General features: G+C 38.9%; 1 protein-coding gene across 1 annotated transcript in view; it reads right to left on the reverse strand.

The window, feature by feature from the left end:
• Positions 1 to 446: 446 nt before the first annotated feature.
• Positions 447 to 13,690, reverse strand: part of LOC130931354 (KATNB1-like protein 1) — a 135,521-nt gene continuing 122,277 nt past the window's right edge. Inside the window, exons 3-10 of the mRNA XM_057860089.1 lie at positions 12,852 to 12,955; positions 12,720 to 12,757; positions 8,049 to 8,307; positions 7,860 to 7,975; positions 4,813 to 4,863; positions 4,650 to 4,739; positions 4,467 to 4,571; positions 447 to 540 (exon numbers count right to left, since the gene is read on the reverse strand). Coding sequence (XP_057716072.1) covers positions 489 to 540; positions 4,467 to 4,571; positions 4,650 to 4,739; positions 4,813 to 4,863; positions 7,860 to 7,975; positions 8,049 to 8,307; positions 12,720 to 12,757; positions 12,852 to 12,955 — 815 coding nt within the window. The 3' untranslated portion in view covers positions 447 to 488. The remainder of the gene's footprint in view (positions 541 to 4,466; positions 4,572 to 4,649; positions 4,740 to 4,812; positions 4,864 to 7,859; positions 7,976 to 8,048; positions 8,308 to 12,719; positions 12,758 to 12,851; positions 12,956 to 13,690) is intronic.

Below are 13,690 nucleotides of genomic sequence, written 5' to 3' on the forward strand. Positions count from 1 at the left end.
AACTGGAATTAACATGGACCAGAAAGAATGCAAATTTCGGCCAAATTTCGTAAAACAGATCTGCCCGGATCAGTAAACAGTTTGTGCCAGAACTGGTCCAAAGTAACATAAACCACAATGTATGGCCCAGATAAAAAGATTATTTCATCTGAAACAAGCAATTCCACATTAAGGATGACCTATTTTTAGACTGTAAACAAGTATTTTTTAAGGTTCTGGTGTAACGGGGGACCCAAGCACAGAGATGGGAGGCAAACTGGCAATTGGATGGAGTGGCGGATAGTGTCCGAAGAATCTGGTGGGTAGTTTGGTGATAGAAATGGTGAACGGCCTGGCAGGCAAGCAGTACAAAAAAAAAAAAAAAAAAAAAACCCCAAAAAAGATTTAATGTTTCAGGATGACAAGATTCTTTGTTAATTGAAAGCCGGAGTCACAAACTGGTGGAGTTGAGTTGTTGATCTGGCGCTGATGTGAGACCAAGGACTAGTTTAAGTAGGCTGCTGACGGTGATCACCGGCACTTGGTCCCAGGCTCACCCATCTGTCCAATCATGCAATCAAGGCAGTGAAACACATACACACACACAAGGAGGAGGAGCGGGGCTCAGGGGCCCTAACAGTATTCCAACATTGAAACATTTACAGCACAAATGTAGTGTATAAACACAACAGAAACACAGTACACTATCATATACTGAACAAAATTGACCCCTAATTTAATACTGAAAACTGTTTTGATCTGGCCCAATGCTGGCCCAGATTGGGTAACATGTTTGCTAGAGCTGGGAATCTTTGGGCACCTAACGATTCGATTACGATTCATATGCTCCGATTTGATTCTAAAACAATTATTGATGCACCCCCCTCCCTTTTTTTTTTTTTTTTTTTTTTTTTTTTAAATGTTTTGTACATTAGTTCCAAAATTGTTCAAAAATACTCTCAGGCTAAACCAAACTACTATTTCAGTATCAAGTTAACATATAGCAGTAAACAAATATACAAAAATAACAGTAAATAAAAAAACTCCAGTCCCCATTCTGTATCAGCAGCTTTAAACTACATTCAATTAATTTAATGTTGTGAATCATCCGTTAAAGTTGTTAAAATTGCTCCCGTTAATCCATAATTTCCCTTTTGTCTACTTTCGACATGTGAAAGTTTTAAAACTATTTTAAAGATAGATTCAAGTCAATATTTTACCGATTTAGGAGTATTTTAGATAAATAGTTAATTAGGTTTGCTTGGAAGGTTCGCTACAACAGCCTTGCAGGGAAGTGTACTGCTTTAAGATGGCAGCCGTTTACTACGTCCGCATCTAGCTTTTTGTAGATGTGCTGGTAACGCTACCGCTAACGTATTGCATCTAGTCCTATATAAATGATATCTACCGAACATTATGTGGATGACGTACTTTTGTAGCAGCTTTTTAGCAGCAGTCAGGTATGTTGTTGTGTTTTTTTTATCTCGTGGCATGAGTTGAGCTAGAGCCGTGAGTTGAGCATTGGCATTACCCGAGGGGCCGGGTAATGAGAAGCATGATGTTTAGCTACTCTCGCTCCGTTGCTCATTGACCGCGCGGCGCGCTGTGTGTTGTACATCCGCTTTACTTGGCATATTTCAATAATCGGAATTTGGATGTTTGTGAATCGTTCTCGAATCTTCCACGGCCGAATCGCGAATAATCTAAGAATCGGAAATTTTGCACACCTCTAATGTTTGCCATATCTGGGGCATGCATTAATGTGGTTTCTGCTACTTTGGACCAGTTCTAGTCAAAACTGTTTGCTGATCCGGCAAGTGAATCCATGCAGAGTTTGGCCCATTTTTCAAATAGACACTGGGGCGGATCTGTTTTACGAAATTGTGTCGAAATTTGTAGTACATCTGGCCCATGTCCGCCCCATTTCTAATTTGCCATCTGAGATACCATGGCCAAAACTGTGCATTTACATGTTGTGCTTATTTTTTTGGGTTGGTTAGTTTGTTGGTTGCACGGAAGTTCGTAGTCAGAGGTGGGTAGAGTACACAAAAATTTTACTCAAGATAGTGTAGCGTTACTTCAAAATAGTATTACTCAAGTTAACGTAGATGTAGATATTAAAACAATTAACTCAAGTAAAAAATTAAAGTAATACTTAAGCAATGAGTAAATTCTTACAATGTCTGATAGTATATTTTTTTTCACAGCACATAATCTACATGAACTGTTATCATCACACTGTACTATAACATATTACATGACCATATTAGGTCACAAAATTCCGACTAGAAAAATCTACAGAACTGAAACATCACCGCCCACAGAATATGAGTGCCCTCTATTGGCGAGAACATATTTCCTACCATGAAATTAAAACGAACATATCTCCGGTTTTCCATGGTCGATCGGTGTCAAATAAAAACTGGCTAGGAGAGATGTGATGTGAAATAGTTAATTTTTTACAGCGCTTTAGAGAGGCCACGTGATTGAACAGGCCGACGTGATCATAGGACTTCTGACTGCAAAGTTTGTGTGTGGTCATGTGACTGTATTGTTACATCTGTTTGATATAATGGAATCATGTTATTATTGTTGCAGTGTCTCATCGGTGAAACTGATAAATCCACCGCTTGAATCTTTGTCAAATCTAATATGTAGAATAAAAAGGAAAAATGTCATGACAAGTGTAGCCCAAAGTAGTGGAGTGAGAGCCGTGTTTCTTCACCAAAAATCTACTCAAGTAAAATTAAAAGTGGTGTGGTAAAACGACAAATACAGTGCCTTGCAAAAGTATTCGGCCCCCTTGAATCTTGCAACCTTTCGCCACATTTCAGGCTTCAAACATAAAGATATGAAATTTAATTTTTTTGTCAAGAATCAACAACAAGTGGGACACAGTCGTGAAGTGGAACAACATTTATTGGATAATTTAAACTTTTTTAACAAATAAAAAACTGAAAAGTGGAGCGTGCAATATTATTCGGCCCCTTTACTTTCAGTGCAGCAAACTCACTCCAGAAGTTCAGTCAGGATCTCTGAATGATCCAATGTTGTCCTAAATGACCGATGATAATAAATAGAATCCACCTGTGTGTAATCAAGTCTCCGTATAAATGCACCTGCTCTGTGATAGTCTCAGGGTTCTGTTTAAAGTGCAGAGAGCATTATGAAAACCAAGGAACACACCAGGCAGGTCCGAGATACTGTTGTGGAGAAGTTTAAAGCCGGATTTGGATACAAGCACTGTGCAAGCCATCATATTGAAATAGAAGGAGCATCAGACCACTGCAAATCTACCAAGACCCGGCCGTCCTTCCAAACTTTCTTCTCAAACAAGGAGAAAACTGATCAGAGATGCAGCCAAGAGGCCCATGATCACTCTGGATGAACTGCTGAGATCTACAGCTGAAGTGGGAGAGTCTGTCCATAGGTCAACAATCAGTCGTACACTGCACAAATCTGGCCTTTATGGAGGAGTGGCAAGAAGAAAGCCATTTCTCAAAGATATCCATAAAAAGTCTCGTTTAAAGTTTGCCACAAGCCACCCGGGAGACACACCAAACATGTGGAAGAAGGTGCTCTGGTCAGATGAAACCAAAATTGAACTTTTTGGCCACAATGCAAAACGATATGTTTGGCGTAAAAGCAACACAGCTCATCACCCTGAACACACCATCCCCACTGTCAAACATGGTGGTGGCAGCATCATGGTTTGGGCCTGCTTTTCTTCAGCAGGGACAGGGAAGATGGTTAAAATTGACGGGAAGATGGATGCAGCCAAATACAGGAAGAAAACCTGTTGGTATCTGCACAAGACCTGAGACTGGGACGGAGATTTATCTTCCAACAGGACAATGATCCAAAACATAAAGCCAAATCTACAATGTTCAAAAATAAACGTATCCATGTGTTAGAATGGCCAAGTCAAAGTCCAGACCTGAATCCAATCGAGAATCTGTGGAAAGAGCTGAAGACTGCTGTTCACAAACACTCTCCATCCAACCTCACTGAGCTCGAGCTGTTTTGCAAGGAAGAATGGGCAAGAATGTCAGTCTCTCGATGTGCAAAACTGATAGAAACTGGGGTACCAAGTGACTTGCAGCTGTAATTGGAGCAAAAGGTGGCGCTACAAAGTATTAACGCAAGGGGGCCGAATAATATTGCACGCCCCACTTTTCGGTTTTTTATTTGTTAAAAAAGTTTAAATTATCCAATAAATTTTGTTCCACTTCACGATTGTGTCCCACTTGTTGTTGATTCTTGACAAAAAATTAAAATTTTATATCTTTATGTTTGAAGCCTGAAATGTGGCTAAAGGTTGCAAGGTTCAAGGGGGCCAAATACTTTTGCTAGGCACTGTAGGTACATTTTTCTCGAAAAATTATTCAAATAAATGTAACTGAGGAAATGTAACGCGCTACTACCCACCTCAACTCATAGTAGCTACATGCAATTAACAAAAATACTGTAAATTTGAAAAAACATACTTATCCAAACCAGACTCGGCAGATCCAGTGTAGCCACTTGCTTTAAGCTGTTCCCACCATCGATTTAAAACGGAATTGATCCACATTAAACCGACGCTGACGTATCTGTGTGGTCAGAAAAGACAAACCGGTTGACTCACATGCGTCCTATGCAGATTAAGATCCATTGTAATGGATGCTCACGCTTCATAAGGACTGATCAGGATATCGTGAACCAGTGGGAACAGGTCCACACAACAGCCGATGGTTATGTTGGAAGAGTCATCATCCATGCTGCAAGGAATATTAGACTAAACTAACGTTTACTTAACTTGGGAGTCAGTGATACTCTCAGTTTTAAACTTACCGTTTGCTTATGAGAGGGAGCATATCAACGAAGACACTGGTATCTTGGATTCTAAATGACACAGATGAAATGACAATTTGTACCCATAACTTCCTGTATGTGTTAATGAAACACAGTAATCATTAATACATTATTAATTTTTGTGATCACTATTGTTATATACCTGCGTTCATGAAATTTTAAGTCCATTCGCATCTCTTTGATTTGGCAGCAATTGTTATGTATATTTGAAGACGAGATTGAAGTGAGCGTGAAACATTTGATTTGGCATGTAACACATTTTGCTGGTTACAATATAATAGTAGATATCCACACATAGGTACACAAAAACATAACCGCTAAGCATCTGTGCAACATGAGGGATTTTATCAATTTTGCTTACCGCTTTGGCATGTGACTACTTTTGGTCATTTTCAAAATACTCAATATACAAATGCTCAATTTATTGAATCTAAATCTGAATAAAACACACACAAAAAAAATAAAAATAAATAAATAAAAATAAAAACTGCGGGGTTTTTTTGGTGGTGGTGGTGGTGGGGCGCTACTTCACGGGTTTTCGTCCCCATTCAACGCAAAAAATGAGGGATCACTGTAGGGCTGCAGCTATCGAATATTTTAGTAAACGCGTAATCGACTGAAAATTTTATCGATTAATCGGATAACACAAATATATTTTTAGGTGAAGAGCAATTATACATGAAAAAACAAGACATTTCATCTAATCTTGAACCATTTTCAGTCAATCAATGTCTTTGTTTTCGATGTATATTGTTGGAAACAGCCAACAATTGCATCTCAGATGTAACTAGAATCTAAAAAAAAATATATATATATATATATATACCTACCTAAAAATGCCGTTACGCTTGATAACACACATCACTTAAAAGTTAGGATTTTTTCCCATGTGTTTCAATTGAATTTCTATTTGTGACAAGCCATTTTTAAGTTCTAGTTAAGTTTTAACTTAGTCTAAACTTTAAGTCCTGATAGGATTTTGAGGTTTTGCAGTGTTCAAAATAAATGTATGATACAGGCTGTATTGGAGCACATTACGCACCAGTGCTACTTGGTGTTTTATCCAGCAATGACTACTGAGCTAAAATTGATAGTTAGCATTATTGAGTTTTTATTTTACACCCTCATCACTCCACATCGCTATGTTATGTTAAAGCCTGTATGTAAGACACGTTAGCCACGCATCGACAGTGGTCATAATGAATAGAAACCTAGCCCTCCGCAGGCTAACGTTACGTGAGCTAGTGACAGTAACGTTAATCTTATTTATTAGCGCTTAGCGCTCTTTATAAGCGCTTAGTGCTCTACTGCTTTAAGATGGCGGCTGTTTACTAACGCTGCTCAGACGCGGCCGAGTCTGCCATTTCGCATCTAGTTCAACATACATGTGATCTCTATGAGACTCATCAGACGCTACCTGCTACCAACGTAGCATCGTGCGGGCTAGTATTTAGCGTCGGCGTCGTTTGAAGCGGCTGTCGGCTGCAGTAAGTTTTTTTTTTTTTTTGCTTCTTCCTCTACGCACGTGACATCAGCACGTTTTCCCGCGTTAAAAGTAGTAAAACGTGATGCTTAGAGCTGTCAAAATAAACGATTACTCGAGGTGAATAAAATAACTCGGATCAGTTTTTAAACTCGAGTTACTCGAGTTGATCTAGTATTCGTTTCAGCTCTAGATCACTGTAATCCACTAATTCGTTTTTGAGTTATTTGGAACATAAATTTCATCATACTTATAAGTGATAAGTAAGTGAGTAAGTATTACCGTATTGGCCCGAATATAAGACGGCCCTGATTATAAGACGACACCCTCTTATTCAAGACTCAAGTTTGAAAAAAGACTTTTTGAATTAATTTTTATACAAAAAAATAATTACAGTAAATCTGAAACAAATGATTATAACAATATATTTGAGAGAAAAAGCATGTTGTTTTGCCTCATTCAAATCTTACTATCTGTACATTTAAATATGTAAACTAAAGTGCAATCACATTCGCAAATGAATGGCTTCTAGTTTTTGAAATGTAAATAAACCAATCTATTGTGATAAAACAACAAAATTGCAATAACTGCATTAACCATCAACGTGAGGTCTAACTGTAACTGTAGTCTTGAAAAAAATCTGAATAAGGAAAAACATTGCAATAAAATAATGCAAACTGGTTAAACTTGAGAGTAGCTGAGATCTGTCATGACAGAACATCGCTTCAATGATATCTGGCGCCATCTAGCGTCGTGAATGGGTATAATGTCTAGACCGCGAATATAAGATGAACCCCACTTTTTTAAGTCTTATTTCAATGCAGAAAACATTTACATTAGGGCTGTCAAACGATTAAAATGTCTAATCGAGTTAATTACAGCTTAAAAATTAATTAATCGTAATTAATCGCAATTAATCGCAATTCAAACCATCTATAAAATATGCCATATTTTTCTGTAAATTATTGTTGGAATGGAAAGATAAGACACAAGATGGATATATACATTCAACATACGGTACATAAGGACTATTTGTTTATTATAAAATTAAATCAACAAGATGACATCAACATTATTAACATTCTGTAAAAGCGATCCATGGATAGAAAGACTTGTAGTTTTTAAAAGAAAAATGTTAGTACAAGTTAGAGAAATTTTATATTAAAACACCTCTTAATGTTTTCGTTTTAATAAAATTTGTAACATTTTCAATCAAAAAATAAACTAGTAGCCCGCCGTTGTTGATGTCAATAATTACTTACACAATGCTCATGGATGCTGAAGCCTATAAAATCAGTCGCACCCAAGCGCCAGCAGAGGGCGGCAAAACTCCATAAACCACAACAAGTGAGCGTTTCACTGTGTACTGTCATTTAAATCTCTCTGAGCGGGGCATCTGCGTTAATTGCGTCAAATATTTTAACGTGATTAATTAAAAATATTAATTTACGCCCGTTAACGCGATAATTTTGACAGCCCTAATTTATATATATCTTATATTCGGGCCAATACGGTAGTAATTATGTAAGCCACTGCTCAATACCTCTGAAAATATGTTATCAACTCTCCAAAATGTCTCTTCCACAGTGTTAAGGCCACTTTCAGTCTCAGGTTTCTTCCCAGGAGCACCTCAGTTATTGTGCTGTGATCCCTCGTGAGCTGGGAAAAACAAACGATTTTAAGCATTTCAAATAATTGACAACGATGACACAAGTTTGCTTTTCTATCTGACCTCAGCAAGTTTCAAATATTCATCTGTTTGAGATCCACTTCTCCCGGTATCGTGGTTACTATTTGCCGTCAACACCGGAGGGTCCGCGTCAAACATCTCCTGCTGAATATTCCTTGTGGCTGTCATCTTATGGTCTTTCTTTGCTGCATCATGCGTCCTTCCGGAACTTTGGGGCTTTTTCCGAGCCACCACTAAATGATGAGTCTTTCTCTTAAACGACAGGACTCGCTTTACTCTGCCTGGCGTATTTCCAGAGCGACTAATGGGACACACGGGAAGTAGAAAATATTCAAATAATCTGTCAATGGTGTGACACAGAGCATTTGCAGTGATCATTAAAGGGTATGAAAACGCAAAGGGGGTGTGAGACATCAATAGAACCGTTATGTGCCAAGATAACAAATATGATAAAGTTAACAAAAAAATCAATCACATTAATGAGCAATTATCGAAAATAGATCGAAAATGACGAACATTTCCGAAAGTGTTCCTGAAACAGCAGAATGGGGCGGAGACGTCATAACAAGGAAACAAAAGGTCGACGCAGGTGCCATCGTTGTTTATCGACGAGAGAGTTGCGTTCGTGTTTTATCAAAAAAATCGCTAAAATGGTTCAAACCTGTCATGCTATGTGGTTTACAAATAGCCATTTGTCGCAATGTAGTACCCATGAGTTCCCGAACGCGAGAAAAAGAGCTGGACTACGCGGACAATGAGTAAAGTTCGTCAGTGCTAAGAGGGCTAATTTTGCAATTTTACAGGGAAACGGGAACCTGACGAGCGTACAACCTCAAAGAAAACAAAATTTATGCTACTTCCCAATCACTAAAGACCCACGAACTGCGAAGGAGTGAATTCGTGAACCGTATGTGAATAAATCGAGTGATTCGAGCATGTCTGTGGAACAGGAATATCAGCTTGTAGAGATGGCAAATCACGGCGACTTAAACGTACATTTGACACAACAACTCTACCGAAGTTCTGGATTAAAGTCATTTCGGAATATCCCGACATTACTAGGAGCGCGCTGAAAACTGTGCTACAATTTCCAACATCGTGTATTTGTGATGCTAGCTTCTCTCACTCTCCCATCTCGGGACCATCTCATCTCAACGAAACAAACTTAGTCCTCCCACTGATTCAGCGGGTGAGTTGTATTTTTTCCCTGCACTTAACACGACGGGTTTAAAAACAAGTGCTATTTTATATTTGCTGTATTTTTCTGCCGCACATTGCCGGTGTTCTGACAAAGTTGGCATGCGCGTAACGTTAAAAAGGACCGCGAATGCAGCGATTCCTAAGTACACACTACAAACTTTCTTTAAAGAAAGGAATATTAACTTACGTTTGCCATGTTTGGCGCACACAACAACTGCACGTAGCCCTCTCACTTAACGACTTCGCCGAGCATTAATTTACGCCATTTCCGTGTTGCACATGTATGTTTGTGATGTAAATAGTTTTTTAGCACCATTCGATAACATTGAGAGTCCAATTGAATATAAAAGAGGGACACCGGTCCGTGAAAAAAAGACCCAAATCACACCGGTCCGTGGTGCAAAAAAGGTTGGGGACCCCTGCTCTAATCCCATTCATATTGGTGTCGGTTGGCAGAGTGTAACCGATGATAGCATATTAAATGATAATTATTCTATACATTACTTTATTTTGCTGTCACGGTGTATCAGCTTCACAAAAAGAAATGCAAAACAAACTAGGGCTGTCAAACGATTAAAATTTTTAATCGAGTTAATTACAGCTTAAAAATTAATTAATCATAATTAATCGCAATTCAAACCATCTATAAAATATGCCATATTTTTCTGTAAATTATTGTTGGAATGGAAAGATAAGACAAGATGGATATATACATTCAACATACGGTACATAAGGACTGTATTTGTTTATTATAACAATAAATCAACAAGATGGCATTAACATTATTAACATTCTGTTTAAGTGATCCATGGATAGAAAGACTTGTAGTTCTTAAAAGATGATTATTAGTACAAGTTATAGAAATGTTATATTAAAACGCCTCTTAATGTTTTCGTTTTAATAAAATTTGTAAAATTTTCAATCAAAAAATAAACTAGTAGCCCTATTCTGTCCTCAATGTGTGTGAGTACACAAATTGACAGATAGCGAACATAAGTTCCAAAAAGAAATCAGACGGTGTGGCAAAGTTGCATGGGCTTTACTGGAGTCATCTCTTTTTGACAGGAGCACGTTTCTTGTATTTTTGTAAAACCGAAAATAACAAGGCAATGTGTCAATAACTTACATAAATCACAAAATAACATAAAATGTACACACACGTGTCCATTTGAGCAGTAGCACTAGCCAATTAGCTCACAAGCATCTAACAGTGTAACTGCATTTCACCATATATGTGAACAAATTCAAATACACATCATCAATAACTATCTAATGCTCATGAATGTAAACAAAGGAGGAATATAACTCACAAGCGATGCATGTATTAGACACAAACAGTGTGATGGGGCTATGAGAACTGCCACTGAATACTGGATGCGGACGTTAGCTGGTCTGAATAGACCCTACCCACGTGACGTCACAACTCCTTCCTCCTGACTGGTGCCGCCCAATTGTCCGTCAACACATCATGTTTACCTGTTACGGCTACGTACATTCCTCCTATTTACGACGTGTTTTTCTGCTCGTTAACATTAATAATCAAAATGGTGAAGGCGTGTGTGGCGGTCGGTTGCAATAACAGAGAAGATAGACGGAGAAGACGGAGAGACTTGAAGTTCTACCGGATTCCGAGAGACCCGGAGAGAAGAGAGCGAGATGGGCTGCTGCAATTCGACGAGAAAACTGGGCTCCAAACGATTACCACAGATTATGTAGTAGTCATTTTATATCTGGTAAGATGCATTTAATATATATTTAGAGGGTTTTGGGCTGACAACCACAATTAAGATCATTGCTAGGCTAATCGCCGACAACATACACGCATGTATGTAGTGAGAGTGCTATCGCTAAACCATATAAACATTAAAAGCCCTAACTCCATTGACAAACGACATGAAATACATTAGACTTGACAGTGGATGTTAGCAATAACAAAGATTTTGAAGTGAAAATTTTTAACTCACCTTTCCAAGCACAAAATAGATTCCTGCCGAATTTTCGTGGACGAGGACCTGTTTCACCCAACCAGCAACGAAGTATTTATAAGCCTCCAAGCTCTTAAAGTTTTTCAAACTTTCGTGAGAATAGGCTGATTTTGTGTGGACAAGATAGTTGTACATATCAGGCTAGCTAGCAGATGTCAGGCAAAACGGCGGAGACAGCGGGTTGAAAAACATCGATTTAGGCATCAAATATGGATCTGGCGAATGGATAAACTGAAGCTTTTCCACATAACGCCTTTTATGCAACGCATCAAGTGAGTTTACGGCATCCGAAAGCACCGGGTCTTCCATGAAATGCATTATAAATTGCTGGATCAATTGAGACCATTGATAATACAGACACAAAATGACGGACAAGGGGGCGGAACTATACAGCGAGCACGTGATTTTGTGACGTCGGTGGGTAGGGTCTATAGATACTGTGACAACGCCAACACAATTTTTTTTGAACGACTTTTAAGCCAGGAATTGAAATGTATGCACTTCAAAATATATTGACGTTATGTAAAACGAAAACTAAGCTAGCTGTGGTTTATATTTTGAACTTTTTATTTTTTTTTTGCAGTTATGTTTTTGTATTTGCAAGAGAAAGTGTTCATGAATTTTCGAATAAATGTCAAAGTCTTGCACAATGTTGACTCTCATTGAAAGCATTAGAGGAGCAAGGGGGCGGAACCATACAGCGAGCACATGATTTTGTGACGTCGGTGGGTAGGGTCTATAGCACTGTCTATTAGTGTGAGTATGCGTCGACATATAATCACGTCAGAAAAGCGCGCCGAAACCCAAATAATCAGCTGCACTGAATCGCCAGCAGAGGGCGACATTACGCCATATAACATATGCAAGTCACACCCAAGCGCCAGCAGAGGGCGGAAAAACTCCATAAAACACAATTAACAAGTTGGCCTTTCACTGTACTGACATTTAAATCTGTCTGAGCGGGCCTAGTGCGTTAATTGGGTCAAATATTTTAACGTGATTAATTAAAAAAATTAATTAACGCCCGTTAACGCGATAATTTTGACAGCCCTAAATCAAACCATTCGGTGATTCTGTTGCCGCTGGTGTTTCATCAGTGTGATTGCACCCCTCAATGATCCTTTCATTAGGCTGCATTGGCTTTCGTTTGGGCTCAAATTGATAACCCAAAACACCAAAGAAAGGTTCATAACTCTCCTCGTCACCATTAGAAGAATGTTCGTTACGTCGGATTCGTCGCTGCAAATAGAAACAAAATTGTCCGCCATCATCGCTGCCATTCAGTACTAAGCACTGAGCCGGCTGTTTCCCGAAAGTGACGTCACGCACACAATATGCTAGATTTCCGGCATCTCGGGGGCGGGTCCTTTTAGCTTGAAAATCGACCTAATTTCTATCATTTTCTTGGTGTTGCGATGTGTGTAATTACACGAAGTGGCATGATATGAATTCAAAAGGCATGCGTTAATGGATAAATGATGGAATATTAGCATTTCCCCAGGTGTTGTCATACCCTTTAAAGCCATACCTCTTTTTGTTGAGTGCTTCATTTTTCACAAAACTTGCCTTAAAATGAAAACAACATATTTTTATTGTTATGAATGGCACATTGATAAATGCCATTGAACTCAAATAAGGCCAAAATGTGGGGAAAAGTCACCTTGTTGCCCCCATGAGAATAACTGGCTTTTTTCTGGGAAGACTCAGTCTCCAGGGTCGCTTCACAATGTTGGTGTACATCTTCCAAATTGGAGTTCATTATACCTTAAAAAGCAGATTCATACATGTTTTTATTGTTGCCAGGCACAAGTTGCAGGTCACAAATATTAAACATCCTGTAAAAAAAACACTTCTACAGATTTTAATTTTGCTTGGGCCTTTCCTTGTCTATTGAAGGCCGTTTCATAATGTTTTTGTATGTTATTTGTAAGAGTCTGAATTAAGGATCATCTCTAAAAGGGACAAAGGACGACATAGTTTGTGAGAGATGAGTGGTGCTGTGAGCCTCCTCCTGCGTATGGACGATCTTTCAACCTTCATGTAGCTGACCTCTCTCCTCCTTCAAAGCATCTTTCTTCTCTGCCCAAAATATGCACATTTTTTGTCCTGAAAAGAGGTCTGCTTCTTTTTGATGTGCAGATAAACAGCTGAGTATTGACCTGTTGGGTCAGCCTTTACATTTTGTGCACTACGCCTGCTCAGTTATACAGTTGAAATGATTGCTCGAATAATTCGAGTAACTCGATTTTAAAAACTGACCGAAGAATTTTCTTTGCCTAGAGGAATCGTTTTATTTTGCCAGCTCTAAGCACGACATTTTGCCCGGACTACTTTTAATGCGGCACAAGGCGCTGACGTCACGTTGAGGGGTCCCAGTGCCACAGGGCTCGCGACAGGGGCCACAGATTGCGATGCCCCTGGAAAGCGACCACCACAACCAAGCCCGTCGACGGGGGGGCAACAGGGTATGTTGTCCGGGCCTCAGGACCATAAGGGCCC

Source organism: Corythoichthys intestinalis, chromosome 15 (assembly GCF_030265065.1).
Source record: "Corythoichthys intestinalis isolate RoL2023-P3 chromosome 15, ASM3026506v1, whole genome shotgun sequence".
NCBI classification, from domain to species: domain Eukaryota; kingdom Metazoa; phylum Chordata; class Actinopteri; order Syngnathiformes; family Syngnathidae; genus Corythoichthys; species Corythoichthys intestinalis.